Below are 17909 nucleotides of genomic sequence, written 5' to 3' on the forward strand. Positions count from 1 at the left end.
CATTACTACACTCCTGAAACAGTGAAACCAAAGAGCAATCTAGACAATGTGTTGCTAAGGGGGAATCTGCTCCAAAAAGGCGAAGACCGTTCCTTCGGCTGGGAAGGCTATGGCGACTGTCTTTTGGTATTCGAAAAGGGTAAAACCATTACATGTGAATATTATTTATTGCTATTGGAACGTTTGAAAACCGAGCTGAAAGAGAAACGTCCACGACTGGCCCACAAAAAAGTTCTTTTCCATCACGACAATGCACCAGCTCATACCTCAGCAGTTGCAACCGCAAAACTATTGGAATTAGGATTCCAAATCGTTCCATATTCCCCCTATTCTCCAGACTTGGGTCCATCAGACTATTTTTTTCTCCAGTATAAAGAAATGGCTGGCGGGAAAAAATTCCATTTAAACGAGGAGGTAAATGCAGAAACCAATTACTACTCTACAGACTTAGACAAATTCTATAATTCGGAAGGGATCAACAAACTACAGCGTTGGACGAAGTATATAAGCCTGAAAGGGGACTACGTTTAAAAATAAAAAGGTTTATCCAAAAAATTAAGCAGTTTTTATTTTCGCACGGACTTTTTAAACGACCCTCGTACGTTTGATGAACAATATTAAAATTAAAAACAGGCTGGTATACGACCCACACTGATAACTTCCCATCCCGTCTGTCGATTTGTCTTGCTTAAAAGTTTGGTTTATGTACTCGTATCAATTTTTATCAAATTTGCTTACTATTTTTTGTAGATTTTATTTTTTATGAAAAAACGGACTGTTGGATTTTTATATAAAAATTACTGAATATTGAAAACAAATTTTTCTGTGAAATAAAATAAGTGTGAAGCCAATATTTTTAATTTTTGAAAAGCTATTTGAGCCGAAAGTAAATTTTAACCAACTTTTATACATTTTTTTTTAGGTTTTCATTTTTTGTAAAAAAAACTGTCAATTCGATTTTTCTCAAAATTTGTCCTAATGTTGAAAACAATATTTCTTATAAGAGAAAATTAGTTAGAAGCTATTATCTCAAAGTTTTTAAAAGATATTTGAGTCGAAAATCATTTTTTACCAACTTTTGTTAATTTTTTTTTTGGTTTTTAATTTTTTTTGTAAAAAGACTGTCAATTCGATTTTTCTCAACATTTTTCAAAATGTTAAAAACAGTAAGATAAAATAAGCTTGGAGCCTAAATTTCAAGTTTTTGAAAAGATATTTGAATCAATATTCAATTTTTACGAACTTTGAGTAATGTTTTTCTTGATTTTTATTTTTTAAAAAAACTGTCATTTAGATTTATCTCAAAATTTTATCAGATGTCAAAAACATTATTCTTCGTTGCACAAAATTGTTTTGGAGATGAAATCATATTTCAATCATAAAATTTTGGAGGTGACAAATTTTTTTGATTTATAAAAAAACCGTTAAATGGATTTTTTTTTCAAAAAATATACTTCTTTGGTATCACGTTATAATATATTATATACAATTTAATTCAAGTCTCTAGCGTTTTTGGTTCGTAAGATATTTAGGGTTAACCAAAATTTTCACCTTTTTTTCAAACTGCATATAACAAAATTTATTTGAAGTTGATATCTCTTCTGGTTCTTGAGCTATGGAGGACGAAAAAACGTCGCCAACGTACAGACGTACGAACGTACGTACACGCGCACGCACAGACATCTTTCTAAAAATCTTTTATTTCGACTCTAGGGACCTTGAAACGTCGAGAAATGTCAAAATTTTCAATTTGACAAATCGGACCCATTACAACAACTTCCTATGGGAAGTTAAAAAATATGTTTTTAATTTAAATCAGGTGGTTTAAACCTTAATTTAGGTTCAAAATCAACACATAAAAGTGAAAGCAAAAGATACACAAAAACAAAGTCTAGAGCATAAGGATTTGCAATTTATTATTAAGCACAATTCTTAAAAAGTAATGTGTGCTTTGAGGGGCAGACAAGTGGTCAATCAAGGTTTGCCTTATTTTCATCCAATTAATTGCCCTTTGATATTTAAAGATATGTAGCCTTATTAGTTAATGATAAGAAGCCTTATAAAAATGATTTGCTCAACCGTTGGAAGACTCCTTTTGAATTAAACCATTTAAACAAGTGTCTAGATGTGCTCCATTTACACTTCGCTTTAACTGATTACGCAAAAACATTAAACAAAATACTTCTTACCTTAGCATCTGTTGATGCTAACTACGATGTTAAGAAAAAAATCTGCGACTCTTATTTTCCTACTTGTAAAGTGTTTCACGTGAAGTAGATTTGTTTTGAGTCCAGCTTTCTAGTACTCGATAGATTGAATCAACACAACGGACCTGCAACAGTTGATAACATTGATTGGAGTTTTAATACCTTTTATTCTTACTTAAAAAATAAAGATTCGTACATGCGAGTACAAAAAACATAAAGTGAGGTACAAAAACTTCAAGAACAGAAGGTTTAAGACAAGAAATTTTAAGATGTGTATAAGATTGTTCTGATTCTGAGGCACTTATAAAACAAAAAATTGGCGTAAACGCAACTCGCTTAGTAGTTTTAAGAGTTATTACAATTATTACAATTAAAGCCATCTTAAATCAAAATGTAATTTTTACGATTTGATAAAATAAAATGATTTTTTTTTCAGTATAGACGCGAAGGATGTGTTGTGATATGAAGAGTTTTCAGTTATTATGGAACAGATGTAACATTAAAAATTACTGCAGCTGGGTAAAAGAAAATCCTGGAAAGAAATTTTAATAAATATTCTAAAATTGTTTGACCCATAAACTTGGCCTACCAACATGATAACCTATCCATGCATGTTCACTCTTTAATAAAAGCTTGAACAAAGGAGCAAAATTTGCACTTCCACCAATGACTGCTGTGTTTATCTGGCCTAAAAAATATCAAATAGACTTAAGGATGGTAAGTACCCACAGTTAATGGGATGGCCGTCATTTTGAAAACAACGAATCCTTAAATACTGCAATTAAGTTAGCGTGCAGTCAAATTTTGGTTAAACTATATCATACCGGAATATCTGTAGAATTCATACCGAAACTAATTTACAACTTAAAGTTGACTGGACAGAATATTCAGTTTTTCATAGCAGAAAGCTTTGCAAATGAGCGAAAGGAGAATTGGTGGTTGTTTTTGGATAATTCTTTTGAAAATCTTTTCTTAACACATTCAGGCAGTTAGTAGCACTAATAGACGGATCAAGAACCCGCAATATTTTGAAATTAATATGAAATGCTTTTGTTTTCAAAATGTTTGTGCGTATTCAGTCGAAGCTAAGAATATGTAATATACCGGGAATATAACATTTAACTAATATTTTCGGTACGGCCAGCATTGTACCAAAAAATCTTATAGTTACATTATCTTATTTGTTTAACTATGTAGTAGTGAAATACATTAAAGTATTAACGATTTAAAGTCGAGTTTTTTTGTACGTCTCGGTCCCACCTCAATTATATGTTTCAATGTACGCCTTTTTGGTTGTCTTTCTTCACAAATTATATAATGGTATCTACAGTCCCTGGCCATATTATAAGACGCACTTTAAATTTTATGCAAGATCTTAATTTCAAGCTATTTTAATCAGGTATTCTAATATTGTAATGCATTTAAATTATGTTGTACGCAAAATATAAACTACTTCCTAGAAAAAAGCTACTGATTTAAAGAATTTGTTTTTAATAATAATTTTAGTTTTTTTTGTTGTTATTTTTATTTTTTTTTTTCAATATTTTGTTGAAACTCCTTTTACTTTAATAAGAGCCTCAATTTTGCGCGGCATACTGTCAATGCATGATTTGACTGTTTCCTGCATTTGTGGGTGGTGATTCCACACGTGAACTACTCTTTCAAAAAGTGAACGCATCTTTAGCTACTTCCCTCTTCATCAGCTCCCACACGTTTTCAATTGAGTTCATATCAGGGCTGTTTTCCGGCCAGTCCAACAGAGGGATGTTTTCTTCCCTCAAAGAAGTTTTTATGGCCCGGGATGTTTGGCATGGAGTTCCATCTTGCATACAATTGTTTATTTGTTTATTTAAATAACCAATATACGTTCAACAGATTTCAAATTAAGTACATGTATAATACAATTCAGTTTATAAATACATAATATTACATAATATATATAAAATTAAAAATGTGAAAAAAAATGTAATTAATTAAAGTGAACAATCGACTTTTAAATAAGTTTCTGGACATTGATATATCCAAACTAGAATAAAACATATTAAATAAATTACAACATGCGGAAATCGGTTCACGTTGTCCATATAGCGTATGATGGGAATCAATTGACAAGAGCGGTCTGGCTCTTAAGGAAATTGGAGAAGCATACAGATGCAAGCAGTTAAGCAAACTCTCACAATTAATAGTTGAAGTCAAAATATCACGAATAAACATGACACTATACATTTTTCGTCTCGACTCAAGAGTTTGTATTCCAAGAAATAGACATTTCGAATTAAAAGAATGATGGAAACCTTCCATATTGTTTTCAAAAATATTTCGAAGAGCAAATCCGAGAAATTTTGTTTGAACATTTTCAATTCTCTTTTTATTAAAATCAGTTGTAGAGCTTCAAACAAAACAGTTATATTCAAGACATAATACTGCAATATAGAGATTTAATTGTGTAACGGTCCTTAAATTCCAATGAGTTTCTTTTGATGAATCCAAGTAAAGAATTTGCTTTGGATACAATATAATTAATATGTAAGTTAAATTTCAATTTAAAATCAAAAACAACGCCCAAGTCTTTGAACTTTTCAACACCTTGTAACGGAAAATTATTTAATTAATAGTTTGGAATAATATTTAACAAAGTTCTATTGTAGGCCATACAAGCACACTTGTCAACACTTAACAGTAAATCATTTGACTTGCACCAATCAACAAATGAATTTGGATCATTTTGAAGAAGAAAACAATCATTTAAATTAGGAATTCGAGAAAAGAACTTTATGTCATCCGCATACATAAGGCAATAAGAATTTTTAAGAACATTTATAAGATCATAAATAAAAAGTAAGAATAATAAAGGACCCATATGACTACCTTCTGGAACACCAGGAGTTACTTTAATCTCTTTTGAGAAAAAGTCCCCGATCTTTACATATTGTTTTCGACCAAGTAAATATGAAGAAAGCCATTGAAGTAGCGGTCCACGGAAGCTATATGCTTGAAGTTTTTTTAAGAGCATGTTTAAATTAACCCTACTAAAGGCTTTTACAAAGTCTGTATAAATCACATGAACTTGTTTTCGATTGTCTAGAGTATTAATGACAAAATTTGTGAATTCTACTAGATTAGAATTAGTAGACCTACCTTTCCAAAAACCATGTTGATATTTACTTACATTTTGATTTATGATAGATTTAAATTTACCTTAAACAAGATCTAAAAGCTTTGGAACAACAGGTAGCTTAGTTATTGGTCTATAGTTCGTTACTAAGTTTTTTGATTCAGATTTAAAAATCGGATCAATGATAGAGACTTCCCACTCATTCAGGAAAATACCATTGGAAATAGATTCATTGAGTAGATGTAATAGCGGAACAGAAAGAGAACTTGCACAATGACGAAAAACAATAGGGAAAAATCCTAATATATGTATCTGCAGTTTTTTTAGGTTTAGGTTTAAGTAAAGCATCTTCAATATCAGTTAAGTCAAATGATATGCTAGATCAATCAAAAATAGATGGCAAGGCATTAATATATTGATAATTTATTGTTGAAGATGTAGAAGATTTATCGTAATTGTAACCATCCATCCATTCTTGAATGTTAAAAGAAATTGCGTATAATCTCTTATAATAATAAAAATTCTGCAGTGCATCTAATAATACGGTCAGGGACTGTATATTAACATTTTTTGAGATGTTTAATTACATAACTTTAGTTAGTGTGTTGCATTCAGAAAATGGCTCACTATGCCTATTAGGTACTTGTCGAGTCTTTTTGGATTTATTTTGTATTCATAAAATGGGTAAGAATAAGAATTCACTCGTTAGCTAAGTCGTACAGAAAGAAGTAGTTAATTCCGTATACCGTATACTTTTTTTTTGGAAACAGTAAACTAATAACGCGGTTGAAAAAAATATACATACATTTTATTAATAAAGCCTTGCAGAGATTAGGAATGTGGTTTTTATTTATATACATGGCTGGATTTAATAAATCATATCTATAATTCTAAAAGATGTAAACAAACAAAAAGAAAACTGGTTTAAGCAAATAATAATTTTTCAATACACGAACAAATTTTCAATTCTTTTTTTTTGTTGTAAAATTATAAAAGCATAAGCAGAAATGAATGACTAACGAAAGTTGAATCGATAATGTGTTAAGGTGAATTCCCTTACATTAACTTCGTTCCAAGATGCAACAAAACGATTCAATATTATTTAAATTATGTCTGAAACTGGCTAGTAACTAATCTTTGTTTTTGATTTCATTTTATTGTGTTTATTAGGTTAAGATGAGACTTATATGACTTTTTGTTTAGATTATATGACTTTACAATCTTCCGTAATGCGCCTGACTGGGCTTGCGATCTGTGAAGAAGTTTCGCAGCACAAAGATCTGAGCGATTCCAATGAGAAGAACCGCCGCCGTTTCTAAGCTCGAATACCACCAAACACGTTCGTTAAGTTCCTCAGCCCTTTTGCGGCCTAGAATATATTATTGTAGCTCTTGTTTTGTTTTGAAAATCTGTGTGATTAGGTGTTGAGACTTACCTTGGGCTTCTCGCAACCTATGATGGGTCTGGGCGTCGAGAATTTCGTTGAGGGATTTGTGTATAGACTGAGAGGATGTCTCCATTTGGGTTAAGACTGTTGCATGCTCGTCTATGCCTGGTAAGGCGGGTTCGTCACCAACTTGAAAGTCCACGTAGACAAACTTATGGGAGAAAGATGAAAATTTGTTACTGAAGCAGGCTGTGTAAATTCCAGTTGTCTGTGAATGAAAAAGCAGATCCGTGAGGTTAAGTAAATTAACTGACGTGTACTTTTTTGCTAAAGGGAATCCACCTCAGCAGTGAACTGATGACTGTCGAAGGTCGCCCTCTTCTGCTCGTAGATTATTCGATTTTGTGGATCTTTGAGCATGACATCAACGTCCAATTGACCTCCAGCAGACACCTGCAATGTAATATAAATTGATAAGATAACCAGTTAAAGAATGCACAACACCAGCTATCAGCCACTGACTTGGAACTCCAAATACGCCGATGTATTTCTCTTGATTTCTTCATAGAAACAATCCTCGGAATTATCTGGCAACTCGAATGTGAATTCAACGCAATGCGATAATTTTGTTAGAAAACAAACGAAAATCAGAATCAAAACACTGTTTTGTAAAGGAAACATTTTGATTTGAATTTAAGCTCTACGATTGAATTATTCTAATAAGACTGGATTCATTTATTTTTAATTAAAAGTAGCAAAAGATTATAAAATTAAAATAAATGGACCAGTATGCTTCTCGTGAGCAAATTAGATTTATTTTTCTTGCTCGCGAAAATTTTGACACTTCAGATGACATGTCATACGGAATGCCTGTTCAAAGAGAAATGTCAGATTTGAGGGAGTTAATTCGTGGCCGGAAGTGAAAAGGAATTGGTAAGAAAAGTAATACCAAAATATTTTTCATAACGGTCAAACTTTAATTATTTTAAAGTTGTAAAAGGGCGTGGGATTTATTGTGAAAACTATGTGACAAACCAAATTTGTGTATTTATATCAATTTAAAATTGTGTTTAAATGAAATTTTAATGATTTTTCAAATTTTAAAAATTGAGTAAAGTGTTGGGAATTGGTATTACTCACAGTTTATTTCTTAAGGATTGTAGTTTTATTGCAAACGAAAAATACAAACTATCAAACCTGAAATATTTCAACTAATCTTTGGAAAAATTGCAATGTTTTAATAAAATTAAAGGAATGTATTCCAGTTTAAAAAATGGGCTTAACTACAGCCAACTTCAAAAAGTGAAATAAATCTTTTGTCTTTTACCAACACACTAGGAATTTTTATCTTTGATCTCCAAAAAACAAAAGTTAAAAGTTAAACACCAATAGATGTAAACATGAAGCTGAAACAGTTGACTGATAGATGTCTCTCAGATCTGATATTTTTGGTGAACACGCCCTTTTTTACAAGACAGTTTTTTTTCGTACGAAACTTTTAAATAGTGTATTCTGCAAGTCCAGAAACTATAACTAAAACTTTATTATAAAATCGAAATGGCAGAATTCACTAAATTTATTTGGTAAACCAGAGATAAAATACAACAGTTCCACAAAATATAAATATTTTATAGTGATTTGTGGTGAATTTAAGTGCTGTTCCTTACCCTGAGGCTCCACAAGAATAAAATCCAATCCAACTTCTCTTCAGCAATCCAGTTTTTTGTTTTTTTATGTCTTGCCAAGAGCAACCTCAAACGTCACATTTGACACAACGGTTAATCTGTTGTTAACCTTTTGTATCGGTAGTTGTTGTTTAAAAAAAAAAATTAAAACAATTATTTAAAAAATTCCTTTGAGTCGTAGTAAACAACAACAATATAGGAAATTAAATATATTTCCATTTTCTTTAATTAATTTTACTTACTTAATATAAAAAATATGTAGGTATGACCGCACTCGACGACAATTTAAACGGAATGAAGTTTTTATTTCAAAAAGACTGCGGAAAATGGACGCTCACTACTACATACAACACAAACGTCAAATTTGATGACAGGATTTTGATCTGCTCAAAAAATCCAAACTGCGATGACCGGATCATGGGCTGGTTATTAATTATTATTGGTCTCTTTTGAATTATCTGATGACAGCCGATAGTCCTGTCATCGGAAATGTTAAATGGAGACCCCAAGTTATGAAATTACATATAATTTTAAAGTACTAAATACAATCTTCGTACTCTTTTTCAAAGATAGATGTCTCTGTTTATTTTTTTGTCTACTTTTACCACTTATTTTTGAATTTAGTTGCAAACAATAATTTATACGAGTGTATAAAAAGATTTGTTACTATTTTTTTTAGATTGTTTCAATTTTGAAAAATTTCATTTAGGCTATCTACTTCCTATCAGAATTGGTATATGAATTCAAATTCAATAACCCTCTCAGTTTAACTTTGTAACTTCGATTCTTCCAATACTCTACGTTGTCAGATAGTAGCGGTTATGAAACAAAATTAAAAGAATTACTCAACGATAGTATTATTGGCAACTAATAAGTTTGCGTCTAAAATACTAAATATGAAGTCTTGTCATTGTAAATCGAGTTCACTTGATGATCAAAAGAAGAAAGGTTTAAGTAAGTGAGACGAGTTGATGGGTCTAAAACAAGAAACATATTAAAACAGCAACAGAAACAGCGCCGTCAATATGGCTAACATCGCGTTGGACAAGAAATATTTTCGAAACACATAGAAAACAGAAACAGCTTTAAAAGAGTTGAATGTGAACACGGTCAATACTTTATGTGTAAATTAATTTGTCAGTATTAATATTTAAAAACAAAACTTAATCAAATAAAATTAAATTGAAATTTTTAAAAATTGAAAATAAATACACAAAATACCATTTATTTTGTCCAAGTTATTTTTTGATTGTTCTTTTTTTAATAAATCATAATTAATCAAAAAGCCAAAATAAAATTCAATTTTTCAATGAAACTTAGGGATGTGTTGGTGAAGTAGGTTTCGTATTAGTTCTAATTATTGAATATAAGATGGAGCTAAGAACCATATAAAAAAAAGGCTGGGTGCAACCCACACTGGTAACTTCCCATCACGTCTGTCGATTTGTCTTGCTTAAAAGCTTGTAGGGTTTGGTTAGAAAAGTTGTTAGTTGAATTATTCTTAAACATTTTAAAATTACCAACAATATTTTTCTTTAAAAAAATAGTTTAGTTTGGAAATCTAGTTTTGTTAAATAGATTCTTATTTGAAAACCAATTAGCATTTCTTAAATTTTTATAAATTGGATGAATGAAATTAATTTGATAGATATCAAGAACCGAACCTCAAATTTTACAAAATTTGCGTACTATTTCTTGTAATTTTTTTTTAATGAAAAAACGAACAGCTGGATTTTTTAAAATAAAGCTACTGAATATCGAAAACAATATTTTCTGTGAAGAAAAAGAGGTTTAAAGACAATATTTTTAATTTTTGAAAAGCCATTTGAGTCGAAAGTAAATCTTTACCAAGTTTTAGTATTGTTTTTTTGTTAGGCTTTATTTAAAAAAAAAACTGTCAATTCGATTTTTCTCTAAACTTAACTGAATATTGAAAACAATATTTTTTAGAAGATGAAAGTAGTTTTAAGTCAAAATCGCAAATTTTTGAAAAGATATTTGAGCCGAAAATCACTTTTTACGAACTTTTGATAAATTTTCTTTTAAGTTTTAATGTTTGGTAAAAAAAACTGTAAATTTGATGTTTGTCAAAACTTTACTGAATTTTGACAACAATGTTTCTTAAAAGATAAAAGTAGTTTGAATCCAATATCTCAAAGTTTTGAAAAGATATTTTAGTCAAAAATCAATTTTTACCAACTTTTGGTAATTTATTTGTTTAGGTTTTTAATTTTTTTTTATAAAAAAAATTGTCAATTCGATTTTTTCAAAATTGTTAAGAATGTTGAAAACAATATTTCCTATAAGAGAAAATTAGTTGAAAACCATAATATCAATTTTTTGAAAAGATATTTGAGTAGAAATTCGAATTTTTACCAACTTTGAGTAATGTTTTTTTTTAGTTTTTTAATTTTTTTTAAGAAGCTGTCAATTCGATTTTTCTCAAAATTTTACCAGATGTATAAAACGTTATACCCACGCAATTGACCTGAGAGCCTTTTCTGCATCTTTCTGCCTTATTATTATTAAAAAAGTACAGAGTGGATTGTCCAATTATCTTACGTTAACAACAAAATTTGGTGCAGAAAAATCATTTTGAAGCCCATACCTTCATTTATTCACGACATATCGGGAATCGAATATCTATTTTTATTAATTTTGTTCGTACGAAAAAAATTGAACAATATTTCTAATAAGTTTGAAGCAAATATTTGTAATTTTTGAAAGGATATTTGAATCTAAAATCGACTGTTATCAAGTTTTAAAAATGTTTTTATTTTTTTTTTGTAGAAAACATGTCAGTTCGATTCAAAATTTTACTGAATGTTTCACGTTCGGGAAGATCGGTCAATTGACTGCCTATATTGTGCGATTTAACGCCTTTATACTATTTGGGGCTATGTTAAAGCTCATTTCTATACAGACAAGCCCGCTTTAATTGACGCATTGAAAGACAACATACAACCATTTATTCGTGAGATACCGGCCGAAATGTTGTAAAGACTATGCCAAAATTGGACTAAGTGGATTGACCATTTAAGGCGCAGTCAAGGTCAACATTTGCATAAAATATTCTTCAATCATTAAATTATATGGACCGTACTATTAATTAATTAATATTTTTTTAACTTTCCTATAGCTTTTAAAAAAATCACCCGTTACATTTATTTGGAGTCTCCACTGGTTCTTGAGTTATGGACGACGAAAAAAGCTTACCCAAAGTACGGACGTACGAACGTACGTACACACGCACACAAACACATCTCGTTTTCGACAAATCGGACCGTTTACAATAACTTCCATTGTTCATTAATATTTCCAGTTTAATGATTTGGCACCCAGTTTAAAAATCTTATCATTTTTCTTTAATTTGCGTATAAAAAATAAAATACAAAAGTAACGGCATACACAAAAATAAAACAAATTATTTTACTGATCTTGTTGGATGGAATGGATGATTCATCTCCGATAGATCTGGAGGATTTTTGTTATATTCAGCAAGTTCAATCATTCCTGCTTTTGCAATCTCCCAAAGTTCTGGTTGTTCCTTCTTAAACATTTCATACCATTCTAGAACTAGCGGATAACCCGAAATATCCAATCCAATAGCTTCCAGACACATTGTCGATGTAATGAGAACAAAATCTGCAACAGTAAGCTTATCACCAGCAGCGTACTTAGAATTCAAACGTTCCAAATAAATCTGGAAAACTTTCAAAGCATTTTCCACTTTCTTCAAACCCATTGGAGTTCTTTGGTAGTCAAAGAAAATTGGTGCTAGTGCATAGGCTCCAATGCTGCTGTAGTAGAAACCCATATTGAAAAACAAACGCTGGTTAACGATTGCCCTGGCAGTGGCGTCATTGGGATACAGAGAACTGTTTGGGGCATATTTATCGCAAAGATACTAAAATAAGTATAATTAATTTAAGTCGGCATTGGGTTATTCTTAAGTTCAAATGCTTGAAAAACCCACCTGGATTATAGCATTACTCTCTTGCAGATAAAATCCGTTGTCATCCAAGACCGGAATCTCTCTTTGAGGATTTAACTACAATAAAGTAAAGTTTAATTAATTTACAAACCGGCCAAGAGAGATAGCGACGAACGAACCTTTGCGTAGGCCTCAGTTAAATGCTCCCCCTTGTTGAAGTTAACATTGACATATTCATATGGAATGTTAAGTGCTTTCAAAGTCATACGGACACCCAGCGTTGGAGGCCCATCAGAAACACCATATAACTTCATTGGCATAATCTAGAAATTGAAAGTTATACTGACTATAGTTCATGTATTTTAATATATGAATTCAAGTTTTAACAAAGAATGAATAAAGTTAAGTGTTGCCTTCCTATATAAGTTTGTCCTTTTCATTTGAGAATATTAAAAAAAGTTTTGAAAAAAGAATTGATTGAAGGTTAACTTGGATTTAAATAATTTTAAAATTAAATATTTTATAAAATTAATATTAAAATTAAAAGGTTTTGGTGAACAACAAAACGGATATGGATTTTAGGCCTGAAACCCCTTTTAAAAGTAAAGCAAATATTTTAATTTTTAATATCTTCTTTTAAATTTTTTTTATTTAAAACAGAAAGAACATTTAAATTAGGTTTTTATTCTGAAACTTTGTGAATGTTTTACGATCTAACTTTTTTTTTGAAATATTTTTAACAAAAAAGGTGGCAACGCTAGAATAAGTATACTTTTTGATTTGTTTTCTAATGGTTTGTACTTTCTTGTTTTGAAAATCATGACTGGTTTTTCTTAATTTATTCATTGGCAAAACAATGCTTTTGTGGTTAACATACCGACTTTTTATTAAGTTAAATGTATTAATACATATTATGTACGTGTGTTCACTTAATTCTTGTCTTTCAATTGTGTGTATAATACTTGCTATAATTTAATTCCTAACTAGCAAAATAATATTTAGTATTTACACTTTTTAATAAACATTGATATAAACAGTAAATATTGAGTAAATGATGTTTCTTACGTTTTCTTTTCCAAAAATGTCTTTCAATGGAACTTAACAGTATTATGCGTCTGCACAAGACGAATGTTCAGAGAATACTAGTACTAAAAACCCGGTCTGAATCTGAATGGATCAATGAAGTATGTTCTGGTTTTATAGCTCTTTAATTATTATAGCTTTTGGGATAGACGGTCGAGGGATTTGATCGCGAAACATGAACTGCTCGCAAAAAGCAGCGTTGGCATACGAACGATGTGTTGTGGGCATTTTAGCAGTTAATAATGATGAGTGATTTTAAAAAAGTGGACAGAAGTGTAAATTTTCTTGTTTTGGGGTTTCCAAAAAAAAAGGTTTGATTTTGAATTGCACGCTCTTGTCGAAGCTATCATCTTTTGACATTTGACAAGTAAAATCTCAACCGTTAATTAAAATAAAAGAGATTCTTGTTTCACCAAAACATTAGCCGTGTTTTTTTGGTATTCCATATATAGTACAGTAAGAAATTGCCAAAAAAACGATCCGCAGTGGTGCAGTTTCTATATTTATAAGTTGCCATAATAATTTATCAAAAAATCGTGTAAGCTAATTTTTGATAGTTGACTATCAAAATCAAGAAAATACGTCTGTGTGAGGTAATAGTCGATTTCAGAGTTAAGAAGGGGGTTTGTTCGTAGAGTACTACATTAACATGTGGTGCTGAAACGAGCTTGAAGCTAGCCCCATTTCTTTATATACCTGAATCGAGCTGAAAAGAGTTTGATTTTCTGATCGGAATCGAGTCAAAATTTGTGAAGTAAAACCTGTGTGAAAAAGTTAGTTTTACAGATAATGCATTATGGTCTATTTATTTACATGTTTGTATACAAAAAATATAGTTCTGTTATAATCAAATAAAAAAAATTGCACATGGAGTGGGTAGCATATTTTTAAATAGTGCTGAACTATTAACACGAATCAAACTATCTCAATTGCACTTCATAATAAACATCGAAACACCATTTGCATTTTGAAAAGTGCTGTCAAATTTAATCATTTTTAAATCTTCTTGGGCGTTGGAAACACCGAAAACAGAGATAAACCTTTGGTGGAAACATAGCAAAACATAACTATCTTTTCTATTGTTTTCTCTTGCAAAATAAACCCAGTTAGTCCATTTTCATTAGCAAAACTAAATAATATCAACAGTAACAGATTGATTTGTTCCCCAATGCAAAACACATGATTTCAAATGCACAACTACTCAACGAACACAACCATCGAGATTCAAATGCAATATCAATCGTACCAATATTTGAGAACGAAATCACATAAGATCCATTCGAGACCCGTATAAATGTCAAAAACCCATCCGCGGTAAGATTTTACTTTAACATTTATCGGTAGTATCCATATTACGGACATTGTTTTTGTTATTCGTGTAAAATCTTACTATACTGTTGATATTTGTTGAAGGGGTAATCACAATTATTTGGCGTTAGGCAAAAAGGTTATAAGTCAGAAATTGGTCGCGCAGGCTCAATGAACTTAAGACATCAATGTCTGTCTTATTGCCTAAAGACGAAATTAATACGATATTTAGCAGTTGTTCAAGTTGATAATATAAATCGAAAGAAACAAAAAGAGCCCATACATATACCAAATCAAAAACCCAAAATGCAATTTTTTGACTTAAGACCTTTGTACCTAACGCCAAAGAATTGACCACTAAGATCCAGTTATTTAAATGTACGAATTTTTCACGGACAATTTTTATGAAAAGGATATGGGGCAGCAACCGAAGCAGTGGCGGCCACAAAGATGATATAATTTTTTATTGTTAAAATTAAAATTAATTTGTAAATGTATGAATTTTAAAAATAACAACATAGCAAATTTGTAAGAGAAACAGGTTGAAAGTATTTTTTTTCAAACGAATCCCTGCTTTCAAAAAAATTTAAGCATGTGGATAAATTGAAGTTTGGATTCGTAATCAGTAATACAAATTCTCAAAACATTATTTAGAGTCAGATTGCTGCTTTTAACTGATGAGAATTTCTAGAAACTAAGTAAAACATCAAAATGGTTTAAAGTGTGTCTAGAAAATAACGATTTGTACTTTACAAAATCATGATACAATTCAAGAGTAAAACATCAAAATGGTTTAAAGTGTGTCTAGAAAATAACGATTTGTACTTTAGAAAATCATGATACAATTCAAGAGTACATATTTTCAAAAACTAACATAATAAATAAATTATTAGGCCGGATTTGAACGACTTAATCCTTTAAAAATGCTTCGTATTGTTTGTAGGACATAAAAAAAAACAAATTTCGTCTGGTGGGTTATTTTTAAGTGCTAAATTCCGCTTATACACTCCCAGCCCTTTTTAAAAAATTTCCAAATTTAATAAAGATTAACTCTTGTTTATGAGATAGTGGCATAGAGTTAGTTGACAGAGGTGTACAAAGCAAATTGATATCACTACCATCAACATTCTTTCTAATGAAAGTCGGAAAATATTATGAGATATATATTTTGCATTATACATACTATGTACAAATGATTTTCAATAAAGATATAAGGAATGTTTTCCTTTACACCGTGAGTGAATTAGTAACCTTAAAAATGTAAAATTATATAATTTGTAAAATAAATATTTTACTTGTTTGTCCGAACTTTTTTTCATGGATACGAGTTGCATTTTTTTATAGACTCATATTCAAAGATACGGTACGTCTCCGATAAGCTTAAAATAATATCAACTAAAAAGAAAAAACATTATTAATTATTTTTAACATCAAGTCGGACACAGATAATGAAGTCAGTTGTCTTTGTACAAATTAAATATGTATGTAAATTTGTTAATAATACACAGATTGTCTTTATATATGTACATACATATTTGCGCAGATTATTTAAACAAAAAAACGAAAAATAAAACAATTTAAAATGCATGATAGTGTTTTTAAAACAAACCTTTATATGTATGTATGTACAGTACACAGGTATTCGTTTTTGTCGTTGGTGTAAAAGCTAGGATTCTTGGCCGGATCTGAACCAGATGGAACTTATTCATTAAAAATTGTTTATTTTAATTATTTTCTTTAATGTACATAGATAGGAACTCGACATTTATGGTGATTATTTTATAAAGAGTAGTTATGTATTTATAAAAAATATTTCTAGTAGTATTCTTCAAAGCGACAAACTTTAAAATATAAAATAAATATACCCTTTTATTTAAAAGAGTTAAACACAATTTTTATTGACATGTAACTCATTACTTGATGTTGATGCCTTCAACTTCGCTTTCTCGACCCTCTTTGAACAATATTTAACCAGGACCTAATTCTAATTAGTTTTTAAGTACAAAAAGAAAAGGATATTGATATTAGTTTTATTTTTTAAGTTTCTAATGAATAAAAAAATAAATTAAAATGAATTGAAGTTAAATAGATCTTAGGGCCGAAGGGCATTAGAGTTAAGTATTATTGTTTAACTTAGAGTGTCCGTATGAGACCAGTAAGTTAGTTGGAAGTTATGGATATTTAGGCTTTGAATTCTGCATATAAACTGTAGGTGCTTTCCATCTCTGGAAAAAATCCAGGAGCTTCAAATCGATACCCACCATCTCTTTATCGATTTTAAAGCCGCGTATGACAGCAACGTTTAGTTTTGGCATCCCTGTCAAACTTATCCGTTTGTGCAGAATAAGGATGGAGAATGCACGCTGCTCTATCAAGGTCGGAACAGATAAACCGATGCATTTGATCTCAAAAAAGGTTTTAGACAAGGCGATGCACTGTCATGCGACTTCTTTAACATCGTTCTGGAAAGAATTGTGCAAAACTCAACCGTCAACACTAGGGGCACAATCTTCCAAGGGTCCATCCAATTACTCGGATACGCAGATGATATTGAAATAATTGGAAGATCAAAGCGTGATGTCAGTGGAGCGTTTTTGAGCATTGCGACGGAAGGGAAGAAGATGGGTTTAGTGGTCAATGAGGGCAAGAGCAAGTATATACTGTCTTCAAAAAAGGACACTGAACGACGACGTCTTGGACAAAACGTCACCATGGACAGCTATAACTTTGAGGTAGTTAAGGACTTTGTCTACCTAGGCACCGCTATTAACTCAGACAACGACACCAGCGCTGAAATCAAACGAAGAATAACTCTTGCAAATCGCTGCTTCTTTGGACTTGGAAGGCAATTTAGAAGTAAAGTCCTCTCTCGAGCATCTAAAAATCACCATCTATAAGACACTCATCATCCCGGTTCTCATTTATGGCGCTGAGGCCTGGACCCTGACAAAGAAAGATGAGAGCGTCTTAAGATGCTTCGAGAGAAAAATTCTTCGGGTGATTTTTGGTCCCATACGCAAAGATGGAGAATGGAGGAGAAGATATAACGACGAACTGTACGGGCTGTACAGCAACACTGACCTAGTTAGCAGAATTAAAGTCCAACGGCTTAGATGGCTAGGTCATGTAGAGCGGATGGACATCAACGCTCCAGCCCGGAAGGTCTTCTAATCCAATCCCGAGAAAAGAA

At 30.9% G+C, this 17909-nt stretch overlaps 2 protein-coding genes across 2 annotated transcripts; both read right to left on the reverse strand.

Moving 5' to 3' along the window:
• Window positions 1-6117: 6117 nt before the first annotated feature.
• Window positions 6118-7554, reverse strand: LOC129942042 (transmembrane emp24 domain-containing protein 7). Its single transcript, XM_056050838.1, has 4 exons — window positions 7232-7554; window positions 7052-7162; window positions 6758-6977; window positions 6118-6691 (listed from the first exon to the last, which is right to left on the reverse strand). The coding sequence occupies exons 1-4, from the start codon at window positions 7388-7390 to the stop codon at window positions 6537-6539; spliced, it is 645 nt and encodes a 214-aa protein (XP_055906813.1). The 5' UTR covers window positions 7391-7554; the 3' UTR covers window positions 6118-6536.
• Window positions 7555-11736: 4182 nt separating this feature from the next.
• LOC129942130 (glutathione S-transferase 1-1) lies at window positions 11737-13538 on the reverse strand. Its single transcript, XM_056050938.1, has 4 exons — window positions 13394-13538; window positions 12508-12651; window positions 12371-12445; window positions 11737-12301 (listed from the first exon to the last, which is right to left on the reverse strand). Exons 2-4 carry the CDS (start codon window positions 12646-12648, stop codon window positions 11819-11821), a joined length of 699 nt encoding a protein of 232 aa, XP_055906913.1. The 5' UTR covers window positions 12649-12651; window positions 13394-13538; the 3' UTR covers window positions 11737-11818.
• Between the last annotated feature and the right edge of the window lie 4371 nt (window positions 13539-17909).

Source organism: Eupeodes corollae, chromosome 1 (assembly GCF_945859685.1).
Source record: "Eupeodes corollae chromosome 1, idEupCoro1.1, whole genome shotgun sequence".
In the NCBI taxonomy this organism is placed as follows: domain Eukaryota; kingdom Metazoa; phylum Arthropoda; class Insecta; order Diptera; family Syrphidae; genus Eupeodes; species Eupeodes corollae.